The 27,937-nt window shown below is 39.8% G+C and overlaps 1 protein-coding gene across 5 annotated transcripts in view; it reads right to left on the minus strand.

Annotated features, from left to right (window-relative positions):
* Positions 1 to 272: 272 nt before the first annotated feature.
* The window catches only part of DNAAF11 (dynein axonemal assembly factor 11), a 106,525-nt gene continuing 78,860 nt past the window's right edge, over positions 273 to 27,937 (minus strand). For 3 of the 5 annotated variants that reach the window (XM_055287289.2, XM_055287286.2, XM_055287283.2), the window contains 2 exons: positions 14,191 to 14,276; positions 273 to 2,952 (listed from right to left, as the gene is read on the minus strand). In XM_055287289.2, the coding sequence (XP_055143264.1) occupies positions 2,778 to 2,952; positions 14,191 to 14,276 (261 nt within the window). In that variant the 3' untranslated portion in view covers positions 273 to 2,777. The remainder of the gene's footprint in view (positions 2,953 to 14,190; positions 14,277 to 27,937) is intronic. The other 2 variants (XM_055287284.2, XM_063642994.1) reach the window with 2 other exon arrangements.

The raw sequence follows: 27,937 nt of genomic DNA on the forward strand, positions 1-27,937 counted from the left end.
TTTACATCCACATATGAATTTATCTATATACGTAAATCCCTTCACTTTGTTTCTTTTTTTTCCATTCTAACATAAGATGTGTTAATAGTGGTTAACTTTATATCTCAGTATTTAATTCATAGGATATAAAAATGAGAGCGTTGAGTCCTCTAGAAGAGAAATAACCATCAGTCACGGATGAAAAAGGTCACATCTAGGACTCTGTGTATCTTTTTTGGGAGAGGGATAATGTCCTCGTCTGCTTGGGCTGCCACAAAAAAAGTACCATAGACTGGGTGCTTAAAACAACAGAAATTTATTTCTCCCAGTTCTGGAGGCCAGAAGTCCAAGATCTCCTCCTGACTTAGTGCTCTGTCCTCAGATGGCCAGATGGCTGAGAGAGAGCGGTCTCCGGTATCTCTTCCTCCTAAGAACACAAATACCGGCCGGGCGCGGTGGCTCATGCCTGTAATCCCAGCACTTTGGGAGGCCGAGGCGGGCGGATCACGAGGTCAGGAGATCGAGACCATCCTGGCTAACACGGTGAAACCCCGTCTCTACTAAAAAATACAAAAAATTAGCTAGGCGCAGTGGCGGGCGCCTGTAGTCCCAGCTACTCAGGAGGCTGAGGCAGGAGAATGGCGTGAACCCGGGAGGCGGAGCTTGCAGTGAGCCGAGATCGCACCACTGCACTCTGGCCTGGGAGAAAGAGCAAGACTCCGTCCCAAAAAAAAAAAAAAAAAAAAAAAAAAAGAACACAAATACCATCATGAGGAACCAACCTTCATGATATTATTTAATCCTAATTATCTCCCAAAGGCCCACCTCCAAATACCATCACACTGGGGGTTAGGGCTTCCAAATATGGATTTTGTGAGTACACAATTATTCAGTCCATAACAGATAGAACAGTTTTGTTTGGTTAATGGATACTCGTATTAATTTGGTCAAAAGTATAATGTTGCTTTCTCTTTATGTGGAAATTAAATACAGTCCTGACAAATGTACATGATTTCCAAGTTGGTAGAGGTTGAGTTCTGTTGGATTATGATACGTCAAGTTGGCTATGCTGGGAACTGTTTTCCAGAATTTCCTTCCCTATGTGGTTCCCGGGTAGAGGTGACCATGAAGAAAGGTGTTATACTCAGTCATCGCCGTCAGTCGCAGTGATGGACAGATGCAGAGGAACCCAGCCTGCTGCAGCTGATCCTTGATCTCCACCACCGTGTGTCTATCCCATCTTTCTTACCGCAGGCCTGCTGACGAAGGCTGACTCCAAGCCCACCCACCAGGATCTTGGCCATGGACCAGAAGGGCAGCAGATAAATAGAGGCAACAATTTCAGCAGCGTGATGATTCCCATAGACCTCTCCACAAGCTCCCAGTCACAGTCCTATTTCAGCTTCTCAGATTCTGTACAAGTTCTGAATTGTCTACCTGCACCAATGCTTCCCCTTTCAGTTCTCTACCTCTCCCTTCTAGAGCTTCACTACCCAGCTCTTCCCACATTTGTGTCCAATTGCATTCCTATAACCAGTCCCTCATTCTCATCATATTTTTTCTAACTGATGCATTTTAGTTACCTGCTAAACATTAGCAGAGTCTTCCATTGGAAGCCTGTTTAACAGAGAAAAGCCCTGTCTGAAAAAGCACCCATCACCCTTGATCCCCTCACTCTGACTCTCCTTCACAGCTCTGAACACCACCTGACATAGTCTGTGTGTATGTATTTGTCTGCTTTGTTACTACTAAATCCCTGATGAGCAGAGAGGGGGCTAGCACTCAGTAGTTGCTCAATAAGTATTTGTTGAATGAATATTTGGGGAAACTGATTTAAATGTTGCTATATCATGATCACAGTAACAGTAATTTGTCCTACAATGTACGTGAAATATTGAATTCATAATGTTCTAGATAAAGAAGAGGTAAGATATTTAAGAAGTAAAGAAGGAAATAGAGGAGGAGGAGTGGGATGGGGAGTAAAAAGGTGAAGAAAAAGAATAAGGGGAGAAAAGTAATTGGGGAGGGAGTGGAAGAAGGAGCAGGGAGGAGGAGAGAGAGGAGAAAGGAAGGAGGAGAGAGAGGAGAAAGGGAAGAAGGAGAGAGAGAGGAGGCTCTAAATGTATGGCTGACACTGTACTAAGTGCTTTCTGCAGTTTGTCTTGAGACAAACCTGTGAGGCAAGTGTTATTATTCCCAGATTATACATGAAGCCACTAAGGCTCAGAGAATTAAAGGACTTGCTGAAGGTCTTTACAAAGTGATTGAGCTGGAATCCAAATATAGAGTGTCTGGTTTCAAAACTCATATTCTTGTCATTATACCATGCCACCAGAGAAAGCATACACATCATGAGAAGGAAAATGGAAATGCTGTTTAAAATCATATTAAAGTATTCCAATTGGGTCTGAAATTACACCTTTAACTTCTAAGCTTGACCAATTTGCTGAAGTACCAATTTAATACTCAGTCCTTTTATCTATGAATTAATACTTTGCATAAGTAGACAGTTCTGGGATTTATAATCAATGTTTTATGCAATAGTTCTATGATCTTACTAAACATTTTCAATACCAACCCTTTATTATAGGTAAATGATGAGTTATAGCATTTAAGACATACATTTTAATTTTAAGCTAGCTTAAGGGTATTACTATGCAAAGTAAGAGTTAAAACACTGGAGTAGCGATATTGACAAATAACTCTGTGTTTATCCCAGGAATAATATGCATATGGTCTCTACACCAACCAAAACTGCACCTGGTGGGTCTCAGCCAATGGCAACGCAGCCAGATGTTTCAAATCAGCGGAGGCACTTCAGGGTTGTCTTCAAAGGTTGGGTCTTCCTCACTTGGTATAATTTTGGGTTCAGGTCGTCTTCCGGGTGTGTGTTTTTTCTCTTGAACTATGTTAGTCACATCAGGGAATGAGTGCTTGCTAGGGTCTACTTCTAGTTTCTCCATGTGCTTGCTTCTACCACAACAAAAAAAGACAAACAGAAACTGATACTACATCATTTAAAATTTCAAATAGATTCAACTCACCCATCCATTTATTCAGCAAACATTGGCAAGTAATATCCCTGGAGCATAGAAATAAAAGGAGAGAATGTCCCTAGCATCAAGAAGCTTAGAGCCTTGTAGAATCAAGATTCTGACCTGTGGAGAAGAAAAGTTCTAAAAAAACAAAAAAAGCAAAAGTCACTGGGCTTCTGCTAATGCACAGGCAGTTGGAGGAGATGTCACTTGTGAAACTCTACTTCCCTAAGAATTTGTATTTGATAACTGAAATGATACAGTAGGCAAAGCCCTACAGCCAAGATCAATAACTGAATCCTACCAGGCAGCTCTTATTCCTGAATGCAGCTCATCAGGCTTCTGGACCCTCCTGCTTCAGACAATCTAACTTGTAGGGGTTTGGCAGGGGCATCTACATGACAAGTTCAGGTGCATAGCAAAGTGTAGCCCCACCAACCTCTCCTCCCACAAGAACCTGCACCTTCTGCACTCACTCAGTTCTCTCAGCAATAGCAAGCATGAAACAGAAGAAGGGGGCACCTCGGTTGGCCAACGTTCCCAACATCATGTTCAGACAGAAAACTGTAGACAATCAGGTCTCTGAGCTGCATTCCCCACAATTTTGATTCAATAAGTCTGGAGTTGGGCTCAGTAACCTGTATTTTTATAACGTTTCCTCAAATGATATTGATAATCAGTCAAATCGTTTTGGAATCACTGCACTATTCATTCAAATGTTCACTGAACAGATATATGTTAAATATCTATGATATTCCAGGTGCTGTACAGGCACCAGGGAAATCACGGTCTGTGCAAATAGACAATGTCCCTGGTAATATCTAATAGCACAGTGTAGTGCTCGAACATAGAATTTATGACACTCTTATACACCTGTTTCATTCTTTGTCTGTTTTCATACAATACTGATGTATTTGAAGCAAAGATTTTGTCTTTTTCATCTTTTATCCTAGGCATATGGCTGTATTGAATAAATATTGTTGAACAGATGAAAAAAATATTATTTTTCTATTGGGGAAATAATAAAATTGTATAAGAAATTATCTCTGACCTAAAGAAAATCACAGTCAGTCGAATTCAGGAGCTCTAAACTGATGTCCTCAGACTAAGCTCATTCTGTGAACAACCTTTGTCAGGGGAGGAAGGTTCCATTTTCTTTTGAAAGTGTCAACTGTCTATTTTCCTTGCAACCATCTCCCTTCATTTCTGTAACCTGCCTAGCCCTTGAAGTCATTTGAGTTTTTGATCCTTCACACTATTTTGACAAATACACAAGGACCTGCTGAAGAAAAAATACAAAATATACAAAGAATATAAAATAGTATATTCAGAAGCCCAAACAGCATACCATAAACTCCATATGCCACAGGAGGGAGAAGAAATGGAAAGCGGCTTGTGTAGCCTCTGAAGGGGTGAAAGAGGTGGGAATTCGAAGATGCCCTGAAAGATGTGAAGGAATGTGGGTGAGCAGTAAAGGGGGAATTAACACTCCAAAGAAATGAATGCTCATGTCCTGAACACACCTTCCTCTCAGATGCCTCGATGCCACAGTATTCACCGAACCACCTGCCTTTAAAAGAATAGAGTTTCATGGCATCAGCTATGATGCTGCTTATTCTTTTCTGCATAGTCAGTCATCATAAGGTTGGTGGCTGACTGTACAGAAAACAGTAAACATGGCAGGCCAGAGATGAATATCTTTAGAAGGTAGGCCTGCAAGGTTGGGCATTAGCTGGTAAGCTGTTCCCTACAGCCACATGAAACTTTCCCTAAACAATCAGGGTCGCTCACTATGCCTTGCAATGTGTGCAGTCAATTTGGTTTATGCTTTCCTTCTGGTACTGCATAACATTGGCACCTGCTAGGCAGAGGGTGCCTACCAGCACCCAACAAAACCCTAAGCATTGAATCTCTAATGAGCTTCCCTGATGGACAACATTTCACATGTGTTGTTGCAACCCATTGCGGGAGGAATTAAGCATGTCTTGTGTGACTCCACAGGGAAAGGACTCTTAGAAACTTGCACCTGGCTTTTTCTGGACTTAGCCTTTTGCTGATTTTGCCTCCTATTCTTTTGCTGCAATAAATCTTAGCCATGAGTGTGATTATATGCTGAGTCCTGTGAGTTCCTCTAATTAATCTCTGAACTGGGGGTCATCTTGGGGACCCTCGACACACTGCCTTTTGTTGAGCCCCATGCTAAGGCCTTTACTTGTGTCATCAAATCCTCAGACCCAGTGGGAGGACAAGAGGAATAGTCAGCCAAGTTCCCACAGATAAACATAGGCAGAACTAGCTGGGAACTGAATCCAAATCTCTGGTATTAACATCACCTGTACTGTTCCTCATAGAAAATTAGGTACCAAACACACAGCATAAAGAGGGGTTTTCTATTCTTGACATTTGGCACATAAGCTTATATCCATCAAAACAAACAGTTCTCCAGGTCAGCATGAACATTGAAACCAATTGTGTTATGACACAGTAAACCCACAACCTGCTAGGCCCTCTTTCATCTCATTTATTTCTTGGTAATCAAGAAACAAAGTTCATTACTGCAAGTCAAGAGGCAGTAGAGCGTCTAGGGTAGCTTGCAAGATCCTGGCTCCTACCCGCTAAGCTGTTGGCCCTTGTGAGTTACTCAGCCACTTAGTGCCTCAAAGACCTCATCTTTAAAATAGGGATGACAATGAACATAAGGCCGTTGTCAAGATCAAATGAGTTCGTCCATGTAAAGGACATAGAGAAGTGCCAGAAACACAGCAGGCATTCCGTAAGTGTCAGTGCCATGTAGGAAAAGGGTGACATCAGTCAATATGTACTAGGATATGGATAAGAGTTGGTTATGAAATTCAGTATGCTTTTCGGCACACATCTTTTAGGTGCCTAGTGCCGTAATCAGTGCTAGGAATTTAAAGATGAGTAAGACATGGTGTGTGCCCATAATCAAATGAGGAGGACACACATATACTCAGCTATTTTGCACCAGTGTGGCAAGGGCTCTGCAAGTAGGATAAACAAGCCAGGTTGAAGCACAAGGAAACAATCATCACCAAGGCCTGGAAAGAATTACGGTAGGAATCATAGAGTAAGGGAACTTGGCATCTGGCACTGGGGGCGGGGTGAGGGTGGTATTTTCCAAGATTTTGAGGAGGAAGAACATTCCAGAGAGACAACACTGGCAAAAGGTAAGAAAACATTTGTTCTGCTTACTCTTAATCTGTTATCTTCAGAGAGTGAGGTATCCAAGGTGGGGATGGGGGAAGGAGCGGGAGTGTCTGGCCCAGTCCAGTGAGGGTAGAACTGGGTAAGTGAGGGAAGCTTGGATGGCTGGGTAAGGTAATCTGTTGGGGAGGCTGCCTGGAGAAGTGTTTAAGGTAAGACGCGGAAAGTCTTTGGCTTTGTGGCAAGTGCCGGTGCCACGACTCTTGGCAACTGGGGTACCTCGCCCGCCACATTTTTCTTTTCACTTTTAGATACTCAAGTAGTAGGGAGTGTGTTTATTTTTAGGAACGTTAGAGACTGATTTCTTTTTCAAGTAAGGGAACGATGTTTAACAACCTATTTATTATATTTAGTGTCATGTAAATGTAGTTAGAAAACAGAACACTGACACTACTCCTTGTTACTGCCCTGCTGTCTAAATTTCCAATTTTTCTTTAATTGCTATTTGTCACATACAAGATAATTTACCTTCTCTTTCATTGGCTGCTCACAATTCATGTACCTGTTCATTTGATAAGTGTTTACTGAGTACCTACTATGCACACAGTTTGTGTGTGTCCTGGAGACTGAAAATGAAAAGCTGTCTTCCTATCCTCAATAACCTTACTAAGTAGATAAAATAATATTATTGTTATTAGCAAAAAGAGATGTTATATAATCATTATTGTACTTAAAGAAGCTATATGATGTGTGCCCAAGTGAGACAATTTGACTGACCAAATCAACCCAGTTGTTTTGGTGAATTGAAAGGGATGTGTTGCTGTTTTTAATCATCTCTCAATATAAGTTGGGTATCCCTAATCTGAAGTTCCAAAATCCAAAATGCCCCCAAATCTAAACCTTTTTGAGCACTGACATAATGCTCAAAAGAAATGCTCATTGGAGCACTTCAGATTTTCCAGTTAGGAATGTTGAACTGGTATCATGCAAATATTCCACAATCTAAAAAAATCCAAAATAAAAAACAAGTCTGGTCCTAAGCATTTTGGATAAGGGATACTCAACTTGTATGTTCACAGTCTTATCTGGTGCTCACACCATCACTGAGACCCCCCATCCCTTCCCCCACCTCACTGATGCAGATGTGGGAGAAGGGAGAGGGGAAGGGGCAGGGGTCCATTAGAAGCTGAAGCTGAGGGTCAGGCTCAGGATTGGGGCAAGCACAGATATATCATTTATTATGTGGTGATTTTAATAACTTTTTAAGCCTTTTTATTGAGCACAATACATGTATAGCAAAGTGTCCAAATCATAAGAGTGAAACTTTCATTAATTGAATGCACCGTGGATTAAGAAGCAGAACATTATCAACATTCTAGGAACTCCTACTGTGCCCTTCCAGCCATGATGCCCCCACTGAAACCACCATCCTGGGGGCTACCATTTTGCCTACCAAGCCTTCCTTCTTATGGGGGGTGCTAATATGAGGATTTGCTATTTGAAACTCCAGAGTTCATCTGTGACACTCAAGGAAAGGCCAACAGAATACAAAGATGCTAACCTCGGGTCTTAACTGCTAAGCTGCCGAACCACCTATAAAAGCACCTTCTTCCAGAATAATCATTATTTGAGGTAATAAAACATCCTACATTTTTAAGTCTATCTTAGGTATTCTATTACTCATAGCCAAATATATCCTGATACAAGTCATGTCCAAATGTCATCTATCAGTACATATAGAAATACAGGGAAAAGAATGCCAACATCTCCCTGGGAACCAGGAATCCCATAACCTAATGTAAATCTTTACATAGGCAAATTAGACCAGTTATGACGAAGCTTTTTATAATTATAGTTATCATTTAGTATAGTTATTCAGTTATACAAATAATTAATAATGATGTTAATAACAATAGCCACTGACATTGACATGGCACTTTTTTATTTTTATTTTTCAGATGGAGCCTTGCTCCGTTGCCCAGGCTGGAGTGCAGTGGTGCAATTTTGGCTCACTGCAACCTCCACCTCCTGTGTTCAAGTAATCCTCCCACCTCAGACTCCCAAGTAGCTGGGGCTACAGGTGCATGCCACCATGCCTGGCTAATTTTTGTATTTTTAGTAGAAACGGGGTTTTGCCAAAAGATGGCCAGGCTGCTTAAACTTCCGACCTCAGGTGATCCACCTGCCTCAGCCTCCCAAAGTGCTGGGATTAAGGGTGTGAGCCACCATGCCTGGCCAGGCACTTTCTAGTTTGGAAAATTTATTCCAAAACAAATGTAGGAAGTTCAAACACCTTCATTATAGTCATTATTAAATAAAGCCCTACTTTTTAATTATTATGTTCTTACTTAAAAGGCTATGATATTTGTGTTTTAAGTATATATCTAAGTTCATCTATTATAATTATTTTGTCTTTGACTTTGAGGAAGAAAGGCCTACCTCATTTCCCAGTATATATCCTGGCTCTCAATAGTAAGCCAAGAACTTAGCCAGTATATTGTTATCTGTGGCACACCTAATTCAGATGTTGTGAGGAATGAACTAAATCACAATAGAGGATTTCAATTACTCATGGACCTCTGGAGTCAAAAACAGTGAGCAGCTAAGCCTGGGGCACTTGAGGATCATAGTAATCTCCAAAATAAAGGGGAGAGGGGTCTTTTCACCTTTGTTTTCCCCTCCTTAATGCCAGAGGCCTCTAGGACAGATGCCCATCACTGGTCTTACCCACCACCTGACTGTCAGAAACATCACTTCTAGAATCCAGTAAGAATAGCTAGCTGGAAGACAAAATCAACAGATTTAACATCATGGAAGTAAGCAAGAAAAAAGAAAATGCCTAAAATCAATCACTAAGTGCAAAACACATCAGAGATTCATTCCTTTTATCAAGAAACATAAAGAAAGAACTTTTTTTCTGGTTTCCTAGTAAGCTAGCATATTTGGACCAAAGACTCCCACCTCCCACTGAAAACTTTCTTGAGATCATGAAAGACTTGATAAGATCACAAGGAACTGCAAGGTCAGAAATCAAGGAAAGTGGGAACTCAGAAGGAGGAGCAGAGGCCTGAAGTCACCTTTGCCCTGAGAGCACTTGGGGAGCCCTTGAAGTTGTGCTTTGGTCAATCTGACCTTACAGAGTCTGAAGACAGAGGCCAAGGCCCTGAGCATGCCAGGTGGGCAGTCTAATGGGACACCCTCTCCATAATAAGGGTGCAGTGCCAAAGAGCTTCTCTTGTTTTAAGAGTGAATGAGAAGTAAATGCCCACTGCTCACCTCTGCAAGGCACTTCGAGGAAAGCTGCTTCAGTGGGGCAGAGGAAAACTGAGTTGTCACCACAAGCTAGAAAGTTTACAGCAGCTGTTGGTTAAAAATCTTCAATCTTGAATTTAGATGAAAGTGGTTCCAAATTGGCAGTGTTTTTCTCTGCAGCACATGCCAATGTTCCCTGGCCAAGTACCTCCCAGGCCTCTAAGGAACCACCAGAATATTTTCCTAGGCAGTGGAGTGTGAAGCAAGCTCCCTGTGCACTGGTTACCAGCTTGCCGGAGTCCAGTAAAACAGAACACCCCCATACACAACAGGCTACATGAAGCAGATTTATTACTTATAGACAGGCAGCAGAGGACAACAGAAACCACAGGTGCATTGGGAGCTACACCCCAAGGCTCAGGGAAGCTGCCTGGGAAGCAGATGGCATCCCTTCTGCACATGCCCCACTTGCACCACAGCACAAGGACCCCAGGAAGCAGCCCATCCTAGATTGTATACCCCTGGACCACATGATCACTGGGCTAAAGCGTTGAAGGACGTATGTTTCCGGAGTGGGGAAGGCAACTGAAACAGAACTGAGGCTATTTCAGCCAGCTCCCTCTTATCTCAAGATGTTGTATTCCCAGCACATTCCACAGTTATTCCTGTGAACTACAACTAAGAAAGTGGGGAGAAAGGGTTGGTCCAAGGTCACTCGGAGAACTGTTTTATATGCAGTAGCTCACAGTAAAAAATAAACAACTAGGCCAGGCACAGTGGCTCGTGCCTGTAATCCCAACACTTTGGGAGGCTGAGGCGTGCGGATCACTTGAGGCCAGGAGTTTGAGACCAGCCTGGCCAACATGGCAAAAACCTGTCTCTACTAAAAATACCAAAAAATTAGCTGGGCGTGGTGGCACATGCCTGTAGTCCCAGCTACTCAGGAGGCTGAGGCACAAGAATCACTTGAACCCGGAGGCGGAGGTTGCAGTGAGCCAAGATCATGCCATCGCATTCCAGCCTGGGCAACAAAGGCGAAACTCTGTCTCAAAAAAACAAATAAATGAACAAAAAAGGCGACTACTCAAGGAAAAAAAAAGCACGAGAACCAATAGAATTAGCAAGAACAGAAATAGAAATATAAAAACTTCAGATATTGGAATATGAAAACATGAACTATAAAACCACTACAATTACTACGTTTAAATAACATGTCTCAGACTTCCTAGTAAAAGACGGAAAACGAAAGCTTCCCTCCGGACTTAGCAGAACAACAAAGATGCTGCCCTCACTCCACTACTCAACACTATCCTGGGGCCTTTCCCTGTGCAGTGAGGCACGAAGAGGAAATACAAGAGATAACGATCAATCGGAAAGCAGGCAAGCTGTGGTTCTCTGCAGGCATACAGAACATCTAAAAGAACCCACAGATACCTTAAAAAAAATCAGAGAGATCAGTAAAGTTGCTGGCTACAAAATCAAACACAAAAGTAGACTACTTAGTGGTGATGGTTGCACAACACTGTGGATATACTAAATGCCACCGAATTGTACACTTTTAAGTGATTACAATGGTCCATTTGAGGTAATGTGTATTTTACCACAATGAAAAAGTAAATTGCAATCTATATACCAGCAACAGAGAAAAAAATAAAATAAATAATACATTTGTGATAGCATCAAAATACCATATACCTAAAAATTAGTAAAACATTAATATGCTTATGGAAAAGTTACAAAGAGATACCAAATAAGATCAAAAAAAGGACAGAGAGATACTAATACTATAAGAACTGTTCTCCCTAAATTGATCTATATGGCCAACACAATTTCAAAGAAAATCCCAATACATACCTGTGTGTGTGTTTGTATGTGAGTAAAAATTGCTTAGTTGATTCTGAAATACATATATAAGTGCAAAGGGCTAAAATTAGCCAACTCACTCTTCAAGAAGAATAAGGTGAGAGGACATTTCCTACCAGTTTTAAAACTTGTTATAAGACTATGGAAATTAAGGAAGTAGAGCAGAATAGAGACCAGAGGCAAACCCATACAGATGTGGACACCTGGTCTACGACAGAGGTGGCCTTAGTAACTAATGTAGAAAGAATAACCATTTTAATAAGAAACACAGGGACAGTAGGGTGCCCACACTGGGAACAATTAAACTGTCATACTTTAAACAAACTTAATTCCTGATGGATTAGACGTTTCCTCAAAGTATACCTAAATCTGAAAAGCAAAAGTATAAAGCCTTACAACATAAAGGACTACCTTTATGACCTCGGGGCAGGATGGAATTTCTAGAACAGAACAAACATAAAATAATTAACCATAAAAAAGTTTAATAATTTTGATTGTTTTAAAATCAAAATCTTCTATTCATCAAATGACACCAGGAAGAGATTAAGAAGGCAAGCCTGGCTGGGTGTGGTGGCTCACACCTGTAATCCCAGCACTTTGGGAGGCTAAGGCAGGTGGATCACAGGAGGTCAGGAGTTTGAGACCAGCCTGGCCAACATTGTGAAACCCTGTCTCTACTAAAAACACAAAAATTAACCAGGCATGGTGGCAGGCACCAGTAGTCCCAGCTACTCGGGAGGCCGAGGCAGGAGAATCGCTTGAACCCAGGAGGCAGAGGTTGCAGTGAGCCGAGATCCTGCCACTGCACTCCAGCCTCCTGCCACTGCACTTGACAAGAGCAAGATTCTGCCTCAAAAAAAAAAAAAAAAAAAAAAAAGAAAAGAAAAAGAAGAAGAAGAAGAAGAAGGCAAGCCTGAGGTTTTTATAATCCTGGTTCTACCACTTATCAACTTTGACATCTTGGGCAAATGCCACCTCTCAATCTCAGTAAATTAGAAATAATAGCACTTATCTGCAGTGTTATTCTTGAAGATGAAAGACAGACAACACATAGCATCATGTAGCAGAGTCAGCACTCAATAAATCCCTTCGTTTGGAGAAATTTGTGCATCTTCCTTCATTTCACAGTGTTATGGGACCACAAGAGGTCACTGATGACCTGATGAATAAAACCCTACTCCAGTTGCTCCTCCTCCTCCATTCACTTTCTCCCCAGCATGAGAAACAAACCACTCTGCCAAGAGATGGGGAAGGGGCCTCTTGTGGCCCTCCCGGTGGACAGCTGCATCTACAGTCCTTTGCCTAAAACCAACAACCCTGCCTGACCCCAGTCCCTGTGAGCAGCTTTAATGGGCAGCTGCTTGGTTAATGGGGTTGCCCAGCCTGAAGCTGGGATAACGTGCACAATAGACTTTGCCAGTGATTAAGGAGCACCATAAACTACCTTCACACAGGCATTTTACATGTGATTGTGGTGTGATCATTTCTCAGTCATCAAAATGAAAAAGAAAGGCTTTGCAAAAATACCACAGGAGGGACTACTATGAAGAATCGTGCTAAGACATCTTGAATCCTCAAGTGTAATCACAGTAATGATAGTTTTCCTGGGGTCTGAAAACCAGCTCCGAACTGTTTGCAATGATTTGGCTTTCCATTGCTGATTCCTCACAAATTAGATTCAGACTCTTTCCATGTGTTGATGCTGCTGGGGGTTAATTATGACTGTGAATATTCATAATAGACATAATACCAGTGAATCTTGTATGTGCAATGGAAATCACTAAGCTGGGAAATAGAGTGGATTTCCAAGGTTAAAAACAGCAACCCATTTTCCTGTAGGAATTCAATTGCATACCTGTTGTTCAAACAAACCCCATGTTTAAAAGTCTCTACAAAACTTCAGCAGTTGTCTTTGAATATACCAATGCCTGACTGCTTTATTATGCAACACACAAATATAGCTCTTGTTCAGGTATTTTTATGATGGTAATTCTAGCATATACATTTGTATCACAAAGATAGTTTGCCTTACTTCAAAATAGATTTTACCATCTGGATGATAAGAGTCTGAAAATCATAAGAAGCAGAAGGACAGTTGGAAGAACTGGGATCTCATTCTAGAAAAGAACTGAGAAAGGGGAGAGCTTTGTGCAAATTACTTTAAGGGATGTCATTGCTTAAGGGAGATTGGCTTGGTTCTGAGGGTCTCCAGGAAGCAGAGCCTGGACCTTCACTTAGGAATCAAAGAGACAGAGGCTGTCTAACAGTAGAGGATACCAAGAAGGGAATGAATCCTCTCTTGAGAGGGTGAGGGTCCTGTTGGGAAAGGAATTTAAGCAAAAGTCAGAAAATGACCAACAGTCAGGAGATTGACAGGAGGGGCCCTAGTACCCCCGAGAGTTGAGGCATCTGTGGAGTGACACACGGATCATAAAAGGGAGGCAGTGACAGCAACGGTACCAGCAAGGTTGTCCCAGCATGTCATGGCTACATGACCTTCAGTACACTCTAAGTTTCTCCCTCCCTCAGCTCCCAAAACTGGAAACTGAGCATAACAATTATGAGGATTAAATGTATTTAATATGGGTAAAGCACACAGAATAGCACCTGACACGAAGCAAGCACTTGGTAAATGTTAGCCTTCATCGGTGTTGACATTACCAGTCGTTATAGTATGACGAGACATTGGGACCTGTATATACACAGATTTGATTTTAGGGATGAGGAGCCCTACAAAGCAAGAGTCTATGGTTTGGGAAATAAACATTAACATTCATGGTATGAATCATGTCAGAACTTTAAATAATTGCACAATTTTGGAAGCTGCATTCCAACCAACAAATGACAATGAAGAGAACAATATAATACAGCTAAGCACAGTCTGGGAGGGTGGTACCTTGTATTTGTTTGTTCTCTGCTCCTGTCCGAGGTAGTTTTCATAGATTTGAATGCTCGCTGACCACCTGTGATTACTTCTCCTACCTGAAATAAAAATGAAACACACACCAAGTGGTGCATTACTCCTTGATGTACCTTTAAAAATATACATATATGTATTTTAAAAGTTACTGAAACATTTTAATTTTTTCTCTACATATTCCATGAAAGACTCAAACTTGAAGCCCCTATATGCAGTGTAGAGAAGGTTATATCATGAATTGTATCTGTTGTAAGAATCTCGCGAAGCCACAAGCTATCTACAACTGCCAAAGGCCAAGCAGGAGATATGGTGAATTAATGTATTTAACAAATATTATCTACAAGACAACAACATGCCAGATACTTTTGTGGGGGGTTGGGGATACAGATGTGATGGAAACACTGCCTTTGAGGTGCTTCTAGTGAAAAGTGGAAAGCACTCTGAGATGGGAGCTTGAATCCTCATTCTCCCAGCTCACTGCGCCCTGGTTTCTTCCTCTGCAAAATGAAGGAATCGGTTTATGATCTGAAAGGCCCCTTTTTGGTCTAAAAAGTCCTATAATTCTAATATTTTTAAAACTAAATAAGCTCAATGCTAAGCATGTTGAAGTCTCAATAAATAAAATGATTCCATTCAACAAACATACTGCAAAAATTATTCAGACCCAGTACCTCCTCTCAAGGAACTCCTAAGACATCAGAGAGGGGAAGGAAAAGAGAACCTGCTGCTATTCGTCAGACTCCAACTACATGCTAGGCACACACCTACCAATATCAACACTGTATTTCACTTAATTTCGCCACCCTTCAACATTCCTATGAGACAGGGATTACTAGCAGGAGAAGTTTAAAAACTCTCTTCTCATGTTGCCTGGGTCTGCCCAATATGGGGTCTGCCTTTTGTTTTCAAGGAGTGACCTGGAGTGGGTGTCCATTCCCCTCTCTACCCTCACCAGGTCCTTCTCTATGGCAGGGGAATGACTCATTCACCCGCCACATCTCTCTGATGGGCAGGGTCATTATCTCAAGGGTGAGGGCTATCTGCCTTTCTCTGTTCTGCCTGAGACTTGGTGTGCTGCACAGCTGTGATCCAGGTTCATGCAACTGATTAAGGAAAAGACTAGGCTTGGACTTCAAGGGTCTATCATCATCTGCCTCCCATCTACTGGCTCAGGCATGTATCTCGACTTACAGTATATATTTGGGAAGGGCATTGGGAGCCCCAATTTAGCCTTAAGCCACATTCTCCTATCTAAGCTTTACTAGACTGAAGTGTTGGGCACTTAATCATATTAATACATGGGGTAATTTGTTTCTTATTTAATTACAGATTCTTGGTTATAGGCTCCAATAAATCCCCAAAGCCTAGCCCATTGTTTATCATGTGTATGCTTCAATAAATAAATGATGAATGAACCAATGAAGAAATGATTCCCTGTCTGAGACTGCAGCATCAAACTCGGGGAGGTTTGGGTTCTGATGGATGCCCACTCCTAGATGGCAGTCCTTTTCCTGTGTCAACATCATACAGTGGTGCAAGACTAGTCTTTTACATCGTGCAGTTGTATAATTTTCAATTATATTTTGCAAAAATGCAACACGTGTATGGATGTGTGATGCCATGCAGCTCCCTTTCACTGGACACCATGAACATAAGAAGTACATCTTCCTCTTCCCATGGGTCTCATGGGAGGGTGTATGTGCGTTGTGGAAAGATCTTCAGCTCCACCCTTTCAATATAAGCTTTGAACACTAGACTGGGGGAAAATAATACCCTTAACGTCACAAGTGGACGGCAAGACTTTTCCTGAAGCTCCAGAAGAAAAAAATAATGAATGCTACTAAAGACATTAAATATCAAGGCTAGAAGGGTTTGTTCAGAAATGTTTCAAAAGCGATGCAGTCTGCATTACAAAACTCATAGAAGAATGCTACGGAAGAATTATCAAACATGGTTTATTTTGGAGTAGGCTAAGTCTAAAATGTTGTATTTTCTAGGTTTTAAAATAGACTTAATGTAATTTTATTGCTTTCTATTAATTTTTTGCTGACCAATGTTATATTTGTGGATGTTACTTTGGCAGGGTATGAATGTCTATATGGTTTAAATATGAAAACAACGGGTTTTCTTCTTTTTCTTTAACTGAATGAGTGGGATGAATCTAAGTATTTCCTGATCTCCTGGCCTTCCCTTAAGGGAATGAAAAAACTTTTCAGTTGCTATTGATTCCAGTTATAGTTAACCAAATCAGATTCATGTCAATTATAAATTTAAAAAATAGAATTAAGAAGATATTTCTTAATGTTTTATGGAGAATAAAAAGAGACTCTCCTTAGATTTAGAGAAGGAGAGAGAGAATGAGGGAAGGGGCCTCCTCCTGGAAGTATCCCAGGGAGGCAGCAAGACCTCCAAGAGATGTGGCTGTGTAATACATGTGGAGCAGTGCTGTCCAGCAAAACTTTCTGCAATTCTGTTTTTTAATATTTCCTAGTATCTCAATATGTCTGGTGGAAATGCTCTGTGCCATCCAACACAATAGCTACCAGCTGCCTGTGGCTACTAAACACTTGAAATGCGGTTAGTGCAACTTAGAAACTAAAGTTTTGATTTTATTAAATTTTAATTAATTTGAATTCGTTTATTTAGCAAGAGAGATAGGAACATAACCACAGTCAGCCTCAAACCCATGTGCGTTGGTCATGTGATGGGCTACTGGGATTCTTCTTCAGGTGTGAACAACCTTGTCCATACCAACTACCCATAATTCCTCTGTGGTCTAGACCACATGATCTTTTCAGTTCTGGAACTCTTTGCTCCTTCCTTCTCATGCCTGGGACCTGGAACTCTCATGTAAGTGTGAGAACTTGGGGGTCTACAATCCAATCTCTCTGATCAATGTGTGATCTAGAGGATACCCCCCTGTGCCTGATTTGGCCAATTGAAAAGACTCAGGTCAGCCAGGGAGCTCACTGAGATGTTGACTGAGACCTTTGTTGGGCCTGCATCACAGCTCAACTTCTCCCTTTCCCCACTCTTGGCTTCTTCCCCCCCTTTCCAGGTGTTGACCCACAGGGCACTTCTTAATACATATTTTGCACGCTTGTCTGCATTTCAGAATCTGCTTCCCAAGGAGCAATGGCACCTTAGCACCTTTTAAATTTCTTAATATTTTAATTCCTTTAAATGAGGTCAATGTTAGTTAAAATTCATTAAAATATCAGCTTAAAAAAAAGAAAGCTCTTGAACCCAAAGTACAAGTTTTGTACAGCTTTACATTGCAATGCATGCACCAATGAGAATGGGAGCATATGCATAATTAGAGCCTTAAAACACCCCATTTCTAACACTGTTATTTGTCACATAATAAGCACAAAGACTCTGTGTTCATGGAAATGCAAATAGAATCACAAATTTGGAACTTTTATTCACAGGGAATTTGCTGTGCACCAGAATCTAAATGTGTTTCTTCTTTTTAAAAGGTATTTTCAGCTCATTTAGTTTCAAAGATTGTTTTAAGCTTAAAAGTTAGAAGGAATTAAGGAGTCAGCTGTAAGGAAAATATTAACACCAACATTCATAATAACACTGAAATTCATCTTAATGTCAACATTCATAATAACACTGAAATTCATCTTAATGCCAACATTCATATTAATAGTAGGTTACCTTTTCTGATAAGATCGAATTTGCCCAAGCAGAGGACTATAGGTTCAGTGTTCCAAGGTTTTGGAATCCTAACATTTGGTTTCCCTCTGTACCTGCAGTCCTCGGTTGCTCTTCCTCCAGGAAGCAATGCTCATTAATATCAAACATCGTCTTATTCATTTGTGCTAAATGTGTTTAGGAATGACTAATGGAAAAGTTGTAAGGGCCAAAATATGTTTAGTAAATTAGATAATGTGAGACTAACAGTTTCCTGAATCCACAGAGAGAAATGTAATCAACTACTTGAAAATTCAATTGTGGGATAGGCATAAAGGAACAAATTAACATTTTAATAATGTTACATTATTTTAACTCTCATAGAGCCACACAATTGAAAGTTGGGAGGGAACATGGAGGCAGTAATAGAGTTCACTTTTCTACAGAATACAAAAGTCCATTCTGAGGCTTTTCCGATGCATGACTTTCCAACTTTTGCTTAAATAGTACCTGGGTTGAAGTTTCATTACATCCCGAGGCAGCACCTGCATTGAGACGATCTATATCAACTATAAAAGTTACTCATACCAAGAAACATAGACTATGTGAGCTGTGTAAAAATACAGTAAACTGATGCAATGAAGCTACTTAGCTCTGAATCCTTATACTTTGGGTTGAACCATAAAAATTGCCAATATCTATGTTTGACCCATAAAAAATGATTTCTCATGGTTCAACTTAATATTTAAGTGAATTTAAATAAAAATGAGCGAACAATAACTCCATTTCAGATGAAGACATGCTACTTCTAAATTAAGAGGGAATGAACAAAAGAAATGAATGTAATCAGGAATACTTGTTAAGAAAGAAAACAAATCAATCTGCTTTAACATTTTCCTGTGAGTTTAGCCTGGCTTCTTAAATAAAAGTATACATGAAAATCACAATAAATTTATCTTTCTCTTGGATATTTCACTTTCTCCTACAGTTTCAACTATTACCTCCATTAAATCTGCTCCAAGAAATATTTACTGAGCATCTGTTATATGCCAAGCATAGGACTGAGAGGCAGATATGGAATGATGGATTAAAAATTATTCCTGATCATCTCATGAGGGAGAAAGATATATAAACAGTTAAAATACATTGAAAAAAGTACAAGTGCTAGATATATGCATAGACTATTATGGAAGCCCAAGGGAGGGAGCCATGCTAGAAAGGATAGAGAGCAGAAATAAAATAAGGTATTTCAATCTGTTCTCACATTGCTATTAAGAAATACCTGAGACTGGGTGATTTATAAATAAAAGGTTTAATTGACTCATGGCTCTGCAGACTATATAGGAAACACGGTGGCATCAGCTTCTGGGAAGGCCTCAGGAAACTTACAATCATGGCAGAAGGTGAAGGGGAAGCAGGCATGTCTCATATGGCAGGAGTAGGAGTAAGAGAGAGAGGAAGGAGGTGCCACACACTTTTAGACCACCAGATCTCAAGAGAACTCTATCACGCAGCACCAGGGGGATGGTGCTAAAACATTAGAAACTGCCCCCATGATCCAACCATCTCCCACCAGGCCCCATCTCCAGCATTAGGCATTACATTTCAACACGAGATTTGGGTGGGGACACAAATCCAAATCAATCCTGTTGTGATGCTGTCTAAATGTGCCTAATGGCCATTAGAAGACCTATTGGGGGCTGTGAGGTTTGATATGAATTTTAAAGGATAAGCAGGAATTTTCCAGAAGATGTAAGTCATGTAGTAGATGAGGAATATTCCAGAAAGAGAAAACAAGCATGAGTAGAGACAGGAAAGTAAATGACCACACAAACTAGCACGAAATATGTGGCAGACTGTAGCTGGAGAGAAGGCTGAAAAACAGACAAAAGAGAGATTTGGGGGAATTTCTTTCATGGCACTTGGACTTTGCATAAGTGGTGATGAGAACTTTGCAGTGCTTTCTTCCCAAGTCACACAGTTACTCACCTCAGCTCAAGAGTAGTATTTTACACACATCCTTATTTTCCTTAGACAAGGTGTGTGATGTTAACAAAAATACTAACTCCAGTGGAGTGATAGCTTTTGAAAAGTGTCTTTTCCTCTTGCCTAGCTAGATAAAAATACTTTCCTTTCTCTTTAGACTATTTTAGTCAAATTTCTGTTCCTGCACCCAACCTCACTCTGAAAATACTCATGACACACAATCCTATTGGGAAACTGTCTAAATGTGCATAATGACTGTCACAGAGAGTCTACAAATTCACACATTCAAATCATTGGCTAATTGTGCTGTTCTGTTGGGCTTTAGTTTGCCTACAGACCACCATTTCTCTAGCAGACCACTGTCTCATAGGAGGTAGGTCTTGGACTCTGCATTTAAGATCACTTAGCATTTATAGATCCTCTTAAAAGGAGTCATTTGCATGAAATACTATCCATTATCCACAAGTGCCCCAGAGTGGAAGATCATGAAAGTTAACATGAAGGTTAAGGGGATGGTTTCTTAAAATGAACTGAACATTAATAAATGATTTTTACACTCTTCAGTGCAGACCTTTGCAGTATTTTCATGTGGGTGTGACATGGTGTCTTAATGCATAGTACAGGTGCTGAACCTGTTTGTCCTCATATCCATTGCCTGCCCTGTCTTTGCTCTGCTCTGTAAATCACAGGAAGACAGAACCCTGCTGGCTTCACTATCACTATCCACAGAACCCTGCTGGCCTTCCATGTTAACTGGCTTCCACCTGGGCCTGGCCAATGGGAGGCAATGGAGGGAAGCTGGAGGGCCAAGAACCCTACATGCTTTCACAACCCCTGTCTGCATCAGCAACTTCTCCAGCAGTGATAGAGTCTACTCTGTGGCTCCAGGCCCTGCCCAAGAGGGCTATTGCAGTTTTGGTTTCTTTCAGGTGACCTTTCCAGGTGACCTTGGTGTTTGCTTTCTGCTAACACCAACTTCTCCCTCTGTCCCAGGAATAGTGGTAACTTCCTGATGGTACACATTTTTTCCTTGCTTTGGCTTCTCAAATCTCCTATTACCTGTGTAATATGTTTCCTGAATTACTTCTAAACAATAAATTCCCTTATAAATCCTGTACTGTATCCAATACTCAGGTGTTTCCTGATTTCTCATTAGACCCTTTCTTATTTATGTTGTGTTTCTCACACCTTGGGGTGCTCATTAAAACAAGATTCCCACACCTTCTAGTTAGAATCTGCAGATAGTGGCCTGGGAATCTAGTTTTTAGCAAGCTCTCTCCAGGTGATTCTTAGATTAGGTGAGTTTTGAAAACAGTCCTAGCTGATACTGCAGCTTCCAGGCTTTTCTGAATGCAATTTAATTTATACAACCCACACTTACAAGATGCCTGTAGTGTCCCAGAAATTGTTCTAGGAGCTGGGATGCTGTGGATGAACCAGAAAAACGTGGTCACTGCAATGATGAAATATTTTACATTGCTATTCAAAATTATATACTTTGATCTACAGATGAGAGATAATAATTGTATAACACTCCATTTTATGTGTGCACTATCATTTAATGGACTGGTTTTGAATAGTTAGATTGTTTCCAATTTCTTATATCATGGTGTCTACCCATGTACATAAATTGTATATTGTATGATATACCTAACTATTTTGTTAGGAGAGAATCCAAATTTAGAATTATTGTCATAATATACATTTTAAGGCTTGATATGTGTCAATAATTTTGTTCCCAAAAAGATTAAATCATTTCCTATTTTCTCTAGCAGTTTATGAGAGTACTCTTTCAATGAACCCTCATTAGCATTGAACTAAAAAACTTCTTTTTAAATAGGAATTTGGCAGGAGTGGTTGCTTCTAGAAAGAACTAGATGGTTGGGGGAAGAGAGATTAAAGGAAGGTTTGCTTTGTACTGTAAGTTACTTAATACTTTTGGATTCTGTCCTGTAAATATACATTATCTATTTAAAAATAAATAAGAAGCAGTAAAAAGTTTTTAAATGTTTGATAATAAGATGAAAAATATAATATTTTATTATAATATATAATGGAAATTTCTCAAATCTTTTGTGTTTGTTTTGTAACTGTTGTTTCCCACCTTTCTATTAGAGTTTTAATTGTTTCTGAAATACTTTTATGAATTTACACATATTATCCTTCTTTAGTCTTTTGTGGTTTATTTTTCTGGCAATGGGACATATCAGCATTTTAAAAATTGTATCTTAACTTGTTTATTTTACCTCACTAAAATGTAAACTCCATGAGGACAGGAAGTTCTCTGTTGGGCACGTGGTAAGCCCTCAACAATTATTTGTTGAGTAAATAAATACACAGATGAAATGCAAGTGAACAAAAAGTATTTACTGAATGGTAGATTTTGACATACAACTCTTACATTGTAAATAATGAAATAATTATTTAATTATTGTAGATTGTAAATAATTAAGACTACTGCTTTTCCTTGGTGATTTTTAAAATTACTTTATGTTTAGAAAATACTTTAAAGAATGAAAGTAGATATTTATCTTTATTTATTTTCTTAATGCTTTTAAAATAATACTCAATTCTTTAAAACCCATATGAAATTTATTTTGGTGTCTGGTGTATTTGATGAACTAAGGTTTTCCAAATAGCCAATATCCTCCAATTTTATTATAAAATATACATTTATGTATTCACTCAATTTCAATGAACAGGTATTTTTTTTGAGTTCTTACAACACGCCACTGAACTAGACACAGTTCTTGTTTCAGGGAGCTTATGGTTTAGTAGAAGAGAAAACAAGTCAGCATACAGCTTTAGGGCAGTGAGATTAATACTAAGGTAGAGAATAAATGCAGGGTTCTGTAGGAGCATTGTGGACAGACATATCCTAGCTTTGAGGGCTCAGGGAAATTTCCCAAGGGAGTGTTATCTGAGCTAGAAAAGGAATATCCAGTTGAAAGGAGGAAAAGTGCCTCTCACAGAGAAGGAAAAACTTGCACAAAGGTAAGAGAGAATGGCAAGTTCCTGGAACTGTAAGCTGTTCCATATTCCTAGTGCATGGGCTTTAGAAGGGGAGACAGTAGGAGCTGAGGTTGTGGATGTGAGCAGGGTCTACAGCATGCAGGAACTGTAGGCCGTTTTAGCAGTTAGGACTTTATTCTAAAGATGAGAGGGACCTCACTAATAGGCTTTATAAAAGGAGAAACTGGCACCATAAAGTCTGCATTTTTGGAAGGTTGCTGGAAAGCAAAGTATATATTGAAATAAAATATGAAAAGAGGAAGTTTATTTATAATACCATTGTAGTAATAAGGTAAGAGATGATTGTTATCTCTGCCAAGACAAAGACAGTGGCAATAAAGAGAAAGAATGAATTTGAGGTATGAAGGAGGTAAAATCTAGCAGACTTGAATGTAAAGAGTGAAGATAGAGGGAGATGACAAAGATGATTTCAAGTGGGCGGATGAAAGGGATTTGGGAGGTATAGTAAGTTTGGAAGGGAAATAGAGTTCACATTTTAACTGAAAATCCTGCAGATGCATATTTAAAAGTCCATCATATTTAGGAAGTAACTGAAGCCAATTCAATGGATAAGATCAATCAGGAGAGGGTAAGAATGAGGAGTTGAGTAAGAAACACAAAAAAAGTGAACATTTAAGGAATGAGCAAAGGAAGATGTACTTACAAAAAAAGACTGCAAAAGAATGGACAGAAATGTAGAAGAAAGGAGTACGTGATTATATAAAACTAAGAGCAAGATTAAAAGGAGGAGGAGAATCCAACAGTATTTCATACGATGGAGAAATCAAGTAAAGTGAGTGTTCCGAACTTCCTATTGAGCTCAGTAAAAAAAGATATTTTTGTTCAGTATGATAGAAGTTTCTGACAGATAAAAATAATAAATGTCAAAGAATATATACATATATATGTTCATATATATATGTTCACATATATGTTCATATATATGTTCATATATATGTGTACATATATATGTTCATATATATATGTTCATATATATATATATGTTCATATATATATATATATATATATATATATGTAATGCCCAATGACTTTTACCTTGAAAATGACAAATTGCTGTTGAGAGACAAAGTTTAGAACACCCATAAGAGAAATCTCATGACCATACATTGGCAAACTTAATAATGTTAAGATGTCAGATCTTCCCAGATTGACCTACAGATTCAATAAAATCCTAATTAGCATCCCAACCATGTTTTTGTATGAAAATTGATAAGCTGATTCCTGAATTTATATACAAATACAAATAATAGACAAAATGATCATCAAAAAGAAACAAAGTCATAAGAATTGCAGCCTTGAAGGTTTATTATAAAGCTAAAATTATTAGCATAGGGTAGTATTGGCATAAGAATAAAGAGATCAATGGAAAAAAACACAGGCCTAAAAATAGACCCTTCTTTATGAGGCCATTGATTTTTGACAAAGGTGCCGAGGCAACTCAATGGGGAAAGTAAAATCTTTTGGGCTAGATCTTCAAATCCATAAGAGAAAAAAAATGACCCTTAACCACTACTATATACCATCCATAAAAATCCATCTGAAATGAATCCCAGACTTAAAGGTAAAAGCTAAAAGGGTAAAGCTTCTAAAAGAAAATGTGGGAGAATATCTTTAAAGCTAAAGATTTCATAAACAGGAAAAAGGAAGTAATCACCAAAATAGAAATAAAATATGAGAATTCACCAAAGCCAAAACTTCTGCTTATTATACAAATAATAAGCAGAATAAAATAATAAGCAAATGACTGGCTGGCTGACAGAAAATATTAAAAAAATCAGATAAGGAATGAATAAGAATATTTGGGGGTTTCATTCTTCAACTAATATTTATTTGTTGTAATATTTCTTTACCAGAAGGCAAGTACTATTCCAGTCATTGGCTGAATCAAGGTCTCTACTCTCATAATCCCCACATTTAGATAGGTAAAGACAAATCATACAAAATTTAACAAATAAGGCAATTTCATACAGTAATCAATACTGTGATCAAATAAACCAAGTAATATGGCTGAGAAAGATGACTGAGAGATTGTGACTGGCTATATTAGCTCTGGTATTCAAAAAACAGTCCTTCTAAAAATGTAACATTTGAGCCCAAACCTGCATAATACAAAGGAGACAGATGTTGATATGGTTTGACTCTGTGTTCCCACCCAAATATCATCTGGAATTGTAATCCCCATGTGTCAAGGAGGGACCTGTAATCCCCCTGTGTGGAGGGAGGGAGGTGATTAGATCATGGGGGCAGTTTCCCCCATGCTGTTCTCTTCATAGTGAGGGAGTTCTCAGGAGACCTGATGGTTTTATAAGGGACTCTTCCCCCTTCACTTCCTTCACAGGCTCTCTCACCTGCTGTCATGTAAGATGTGCCTGCTTCCCCTGCCACCATGAGTGTAAGTTTCCTGAGGCCTCCCAAGCCATGCAGAACTTTGAGTCAATTAAACTTCTTTTCCTTATAAATTACCCAGTCTGGGGCAGTTCTTTATAGCAGCGTGAGAACGGACTAACAAAGGAAATTGGTACCATGAATGGGGGTGGTTTCCCCCATGATGTTCTTGTGATAATGAGTGAATTTTTACAAGATCTGATGGTTTGACAAATGGTAGTCTTTCTGGCTCCCTCACACACTCTCCTGCCGCCAAGGTCCAAGTTTGCTTCCCCTTCACCTTCCACCATGATCGGGAGGTCTCCCCAGCTACGTGGAGCTGTGAGTCAATTAAACCTCTTTCCTTTATAAAGTACGCAGTCTTGGTTATTTATTTATAGCAGTGTGAAAACAGACTAATACAGATGTAAACAGAGAAAGGGGCAGAAACGCTCTTGGCAGAAAAAGCACAGAAAACACAAAAGTCCTGCCGGTGGGAACAAGGTTCCAGAAACTTATTGGAACCTTCGGTATTCCAGAACCTTATTGGAACCTTCAGTATTCCAGAACCTTATTGGAACCTCCTGTGTTTCAGAACCTTGTTGGAATCTTCTGTGTTCCAGAAAGAGAGAGTGATAAGAGAAAAAAAAAAAAAAGCTGTGTCCAGAATATGAGAGGAGAAAAGTGGAAGAAGGTATCAGAAACATAGGCAGAAACTACTTTGTACACAGCCTTCTGGGCCACAAGAAGAAGTCTGAATAGATTTCAAGTGCCATGGAAAGCCACTGGTAGGTTTCAACACGGGAATAAAGCTATTATTTGCAAGATGTACATTTTTATTTTGCAAAATTTACTTCTTTAAAAAAATAAACAAATAACAACCACTTTGAAATACTTACACCTGAGCACAGACAAAAGACTGAAAAGAAACAAAACAAAATGTTTATCCAGATAGTGGGACCATGAGTTATTTTTTTCTTTACATTGTGTTCTATTTGTACAGTCATAATTTCATAATAGGAAAGAAAAAATATTTTAAAACACAACTATAAATAAAAAAGTAAATAAAAGGACATTCTGGCTTCTCTATGGAGAAAGTATCAAAGAGGGGAAAGAACAGAGCAGGGCAAACCGTGAGAAGGCTGTCCAAGGTAGTCCAGTTGGGGGAGGACACTGGCTTGATGGGACGTGATGGTGGGAGGTGGTGCTAATAAACTGAATTCAGGATATATTTCGGTAGTGGTGCCCGCAAGATGTAGTTAAGCATGCCTCCTAATCATTGACTTGAACAATTGGGTATCAGTTGATGGCGCCATTTTCTGAGACAAGGATGACTATGGGAGGAGCAGGTCTGCAGAAGGAAATCATGGGTTCATTTGGCTATTTTAAATTATTGAGGCTGGATGTCAGCAAGGTGGCAGGATAGGAAGTCCATGCTGACCATGAATTCATGTGGCCTGTCAATTGGCAGGTGCATACAAAATGTCATTATTCTCAGGCCCATAATTTGCTAATATTTATATTATGAGGAAAATTTTTAAAGATGTAGTTACTGATATATATATGTAAAATCAACACTGACAGTTACACAAGGCAGTTATGTGGCCTTGAGTAACCAGAAAGCAAATCTAACTATCAACTGATTCCTTCAAAATTATTTTCTACTTGGAAGGTCACTCTTCTGACCTTCCCCCATAGAAGATCATCCACACACTGCAGTTTAAAACTGAAAATATTCTATTAAGTTAGGACAAACATTAAGACTGAGAATAATATATAAAATGAAAAGAAAATTTTCTTTTACAATCTTGCTAGAGACAGTCTCTAAACATGCTGGAGAGGGTTTTGTGCCTTAGGAAAAAAATGACATCCTGAAGTCAACCCTACTGTCTGACCTGCAGGCTAAGTACCCAGGACCTGAGGCTTCTCCCACTCACAGTAGTGGTGTTCACAGTAGGTGATAAAGTGAGCAAATAACCAGGCTGACTTGCCTAAGCTACTTTAGCCTCACTGCCTAGGAGAAAGCCTCAATATCAGGAACACTGGAATGAAACAAAGAGCAACACTCCCTCTCCTGTTGCCCCCTGTAAGGATCCAGAGTGATGGGGGCATCAGCCTGGTTCCCAGCCTCGAAGGGACTGTGGTGAGATCTGTCCAACTATGGACAGCTGTGCAGGGAATTGCCACAGTCTATGGCTTCTCCCAGTTGCCTTGAATTGTTGTCTGATGTTGTCTTATGTTTTCCTCCTCATTGCTGGCAATTAGAAGAATGACCTGTCACCCACCCCAACTGGCCAATGGGAAAAAGGGACAAAGCCCATTTTAAGTGGCAACTTTGCAGTTCTGTAGAAGCTATGAAACCAAGTCACAGAAAGACAGTGTTTGGAAACTTTGCAGTCAGGGACAGAGACATCACTTGACCAGTGGAGAGCTAGCCTTGGGTCACCTCTTATTTTATTTTTAAAATAACCATATACAGATTCATGGATATAAAGAATACAAGAAAGACGCAGTTGATGGGTCTGTTTCAAGATGTGGCTGTTCCCCAGAGCCCACCGAGCACTGCCATTCTTGAGAGCACCACCTGCCCTCTGTGTGGCCCTGAGGAGCCTTCTCCCTCATACCTAGGAGCCTCACCTCGCAACGGGAGGCCTGTGAGTTTCCAGTGCCCGCAAAGCTGATTCCATTCTTGGATCAA

The sequence above is a fragment of the Symphalangus syndactylus genome, chromosome 7 (genome assembly GCF_028878055.3).
Source record: "Symphalangus syndactylus isolate Jambi chromosome 7, NHGRI_mSymSyn1-v2.1_pri, whole genome shotgun sequence".
Taxonomy (NCBI): Eukaryota; Metazoa; Chordata; class Mammalia; order Primates; family Hylobatidae; genus Symphalangus; species Symphalangus syndactylus.